Raw genomic sequence first — 4,319 nt, 5'->3', positions numbered from 1 at the left:
GTCACAGACCACAGCAACCTCGAGCTATTAGGCTTAAGCTATTCTCTTGCCTCAGCCTCTCAAGTAGCTGGGACTACAGGCGCCCACCACAACACCCAGCTATTTTTTGTTGTTGTAGTTCTCATTGTTGTTTAGCAGGCCCAGGGGTTTGAACCCTCCAGCCTTAGTGTATGTGGCCAGCTGCCCTAGCCACTGAGCTATAGGCACCAAGCCCTTTTTTTCTTTTTTTGAGACAGAGTCTCACTCTGTCATTCTGGGTAGAGGGTAGAGTGTTGTGGTGCCATAACTCACAACAACCTCAAACTCTTGGCTTGAGCAATTCTCTTGCCTCAGCCTCCCAAGCAGCTGGGGCTACAGGCACCTGCCACGACACCTGGTTAGTTTTTCTTTTTTTGCAGTATTTGACCAGGGCTGCGTTTGAACCTGCCACCTCCAGCATATGGAGCCAGTGCCCTACTCCTTTGAGCCACAGGCGCTGCCTTTTTTTTTTTTTTTGAGACAAGAGTGTCACTATGTCACTGTCGGTAGAGTGTCGTGGAGTCAGAGCTCACAGGAACCTCAAACTCTTGGGCTTAAGCAGTTCTTTACCTCAGCCTCCCAAGTACCTGGGACTACAGGCACCTGCCATGAAGCCTGGCTATTTTTTGTTGCAGTTGTCATTGTAGCTGGCCCAGGCTGGGTTTGAACCCGCCAGCCTTGATGTATGTGGCTGGTGCCATAACCACTGTGCTATGGGCGCCAAGCCTCAAGCAATTTTCTTGCCTCAGCCTCCCAAGTAGCTGGGACTACAGGTGCCTGCCTCTGCTAATTTTAGATCTCACTCTGGCTCAGGCTGGTCTCAGACCTATGAGCTCAGGCAGTCCACCCACCTCAGCCTCCCAAGGATTACAGGTGCGAGCCACTGTGCCTGGCCTTTAGCATTTAGATGTCTAGCTTGTATCTATGTAGAGCCACTTGTCAGCCCTGGGGCAGAACCTCGTGTTCCTGAGCTGGGCGGGGCCAAAAATCTGTGGTTCCTGGATCCCCCAGTCTTCTCTTTCCAAGGCCAATTATCTGTAGTCTGAAAAGGCCTTGCCCAGCTCCACAAAGGCCTCAAACCCTGGGAAGGCAGCAGCAGGTGGAAGGCTGGCAACCTGTTCTACTCCCTCTTGTTCCTAGTTCCTTCAGTCTCCCCAGGTCAGATTAGTCTGGGGGACTGGACAGGAGGTATGAGGGTGGGAGTGACCAAGGCCCTTCACCTGGTGCAGTCCTGTTAGAGTAGAATCTAAGGCACTCCTGGGGCTACCCTGCCAAGTCTGCAGGCAGCTCCATTGCTTCACATTGCAATTTCATCACAGGCCCCAATCACTTCTGTTATTGGGCCCTGCCTTCCAAATGGTCAAATTATGATTACCAAGGCACACCATTTTTGACACTCAGTGCTTCTATTTTAAAAGGGGGAATAAAGCCGCCTGCTCTTATAGCCACATCTCATCCATTCTGGCTGCAGGTCCTCACATTACTAGAAGTGGGTCTGTTGGGTTGAGTGTCTAGTGCTGAGCCCTGTGTGGCAGCTGCAAAGAGCTAATTTTTATAATTTCCTTGTCAGTAGCCTAACTGAAAGCCCACCTAACTCAAAGTTTCTCTACTAGAAGGCCATTATTGAAGATGGGCCCAGCTTAAGTTTGGCTTAGCCCAGGTGGTCATAGAACCAGCCTGCCACAAACACCTGCTGAATGGTGGGGACTTTTTTTTAAATCAGAGACAGAGTCTTTCTTTCTGTTGCCCTTGGTAGAGTGCCATTGTGTCACAGTTCACAGCAACCTCCAGCTCCTGGGCTTAGGCAATTCTCTTGCCTCAGCCTCCCGAATAGCTGGGACTACAGGTGCCTGCCACAATGCCCAGCTTTTTTTTTTTTTTTACAGTTTGGCTGGGGCCGGGCTCAAACCTGCTACCACTGGTATATTTGGGCTGGCACTCTACTCACTGAGCCACAGGCACTGCCCAAATGGTGGGAACTTTCTAATGTGCCTTCATCCTAACGAGCCCTCCTGAGACCAATGAGTAAGCCACAGACCCCATCCATATTGTCCTGGAGGAAACCTAGGCCTAGGGTCAAGGACAATGGAGGCAAAAGATTTTGGTTTTCTCACATCCTGACTTGTCTGTTCTCTCCTGTTGGTTTCAGGCTTTACACAGAGAACAGAGGGAGCTGCTGGCTGTGCTGAGAGAGCCTGAGTGAGGAGATGGCTGGGCCCAGAAGCAGAGGGCAGTCAAGGTCGAGGGCAAGGCCTTTGGTCCAGCACGCTAAGCCTGGGCAAGCAGCCTCCAAGGCAGGAGTCCTCAAACTACAGCCCACGGGCCACATGCAGCTCGCCTAGGACATTTATTCGGCCTGCCGGGTGTTTTTGCTGCCGCTGCCTGTCCTGCTTAGCAGCTGACTCATCCCAGGGCCCGCATTCCAGCCCTCCAACAGTCTGAGGGACAATGAACTGGCCCCGTTTAAAAAGTTTTGAGGACCCCTGCTCTGAGGATAGGTGAAACAGCGCCCAGTCCTTGAGCAGTAATAGCATTTTGCAGAGGACCAGGCTATAGCAAGCTCCACTGCCACTGTGCCTTTGGGGCTCCCTTGGGGTTGATCTCACTCCACCCCCACCTCTTGATTCCCCCTGATTCTAATAACTGTAGGATTCTTGGCCCAGCTCCCACCCTGGGAGTCAAGCACTCTGCTTTCTTTCCTTTTGGTTTGGATCAGTTCTGCTACCCCATCCTGCTTGAATCTGTTTTCAATCTGCACTGATTGCCCCCTTGCTGGCCAGCCCAAGGGCTGGTACCATATTCTCCCCACATCCGTAAATAAACTTCCTCCCTTACACTGTAATCTGTGAGGTACTTCCGCTCCTGGGCCATTCTGGGGCCAAGACCCGCTGCCAGGCTTCCAAGCGCTGGCTTCAGTCAGGGCTTACAGGAGGTGGGGGATGGGGTGGGCACGAACTGTGTTTGACCATCATGTGCAGAGGGCAGCAGAACCCCCCAGTACAGAAACAGGACCTCTGAATTCCTTGTGCTTAGGATGAGCTGCCAAGGTGGTGTCCCTCTATCCGGTCCAATCCACATGGCTGTGCCCATTTGGCATGTTTCTGAGAAAGTGCCCATGGTGGGCTTCACTTGTTTATATATGGCAAGGTAGCCTTCGAGAAGAGCTGCCACTTTGTCCTCTTGCTGCTTCTGCCTCACTGTTCTCTGGCCAGGACAGAGAAGGGTGCAGGATGGGTAGACCAGAGAGGAAAAGGAGCTGGGGACAGATGGGGCAAAACTTTTTTCCATGGTGAGAGCCTCACCCTAACTCCTCGGGGAGAGGTTTGGTTGGTTCTGACTGAGGTACTAGGGACAGACAGGAAGACATTGGTGGCCCCTGCTTGTCATCCCTTTCCTCACAAACAGTACAGTCTCTGTCCATCTCTTCACTATGAACTGCAAAGTTCAGGCATCCAGATGCGGCCCTCATGCCCAGCCCCTTGAGTGCTTTGTGTATTTGTCAGAGGGACCCACAGTCTCAAGCTCTGGTGGGCAGGTGGCTATGTGAGGACACAAATCAGACAGGGAAAGGTGCCAGGACAACCTCCCTTCCTTCTCCAGACTGACCTGAGGTGTTGTTGGCTCTTATGTGCAGGGCAGGTTTTTTCAGTCTGAGATGTTCTGTCACATAAATGATAGGCCTTCCTGTCATGGGACCACTAGGGGAGGACAGGTTACTGTAAGGACAAGAGGTCCTGAGGTCTGTCAGGATCCTAAAGGTCTGTTCTACCCTCCTGCCCTCATAGGCCTTGCCTCTCTGCCCCAGTGCCGTGCCTCCCTGGCCTGTGCCCTGCATACCTGGCAGTCATAGCCACCTGGCCTGCCCCAGAGATGGAGACATTGTCCTTACCTCACCCCTAGTTTCATCTTTTGCTTCATGGCCCTGTGCTGCCCTTTCACTGTCTTGATGTACAGGGCCTTAGCAGTTAGCTGCCCCCACACTGGCTGCCTCTGGTGTCTGGCTGGGTGAATGAGGGCACTGCGAGGCACTCCCTCCCTGGGGCGTGGCTCCTGCCCATCAGACTGACAGTAGAAATCATAGTCTGGGAGAGAGCTAGAGCCAAGTTCTGCTCAAATCTATTTTAGACACTGAGTCCTACTTTCTCTCTAGGCTTCCTCTAGAGCCCACTAGTACCCAGCCAGGCGGGGGTCTCCAAGAAAGAGTGAGTCAGGGTGGGGAGGCCCTAGGGAGGGGCTGGGGCAATGTCAAGAGCTGGGCAGTGTCCAACAGGGGCCTATCTCAGGGCCCCTACCCAGGCAGC

General features: G+C 53.0%; 2 protein-coding genes across 2 annotated transcripts in view; both read left to right on the top strand.

Annotated features, from left to right (window-relative positions):
* PMF1 (polyamine modulated factor 1) overlaps positions 1-2,355 on the top strand; it is a 33,085-nt gene extending 30,730 nt beyond the window's left edge. The window contains exon 5 of the mRNA XM_003795262.3: positions 2,168-2,355. Coding sequence (XP_003795310.1) covers positions 2,168-2,221 — 54 coding nt within the window. The 3' untranslated portion in view covers positions 2,222-2,355. The remainder of the gene's footprint in view (positions 1-2,167) is intronic.
* A 136-nt stretch (positions 2,356-2,491) lies between these two features.
* BGLAP (bone gamma-carboxyglutamate protein) overlaps positions 2,492-4,319 on the top strand; it is a 3,128-nt gene continuing 1,300 nt past the window's right edge. Inside the window, exon 1 of the mRNA XM_012808564.2 lies at positions 2,492-4,220. The gene's annotated coding sequence lies outside the window, so the exon portion shown is untranslated. The remainder of the gene's footprint in view (positions 4,221-4,319) is intronic.

Source organism: Otolemur garnettii, unplaced genomic scaffold (genome assembly GCF_000181295.1).
Source record: "Otolemur garnettii isolate 467f Iridium unplaced genomic scaffold, OtoGar3 scaffold00091, whole genome shotgun sequence".
Taxonomy (NCBI): domain Eukaryota; kingdom Metazoa; phylum Chordata; class Mammalia; order Primates; family Galagidae; genus Otolemur; species Otolemur garnettii.
Note: the sequence above shows the minus strand (reverse complement) of the source record. Positions and strands in the feature narration are given on the sequence as shown.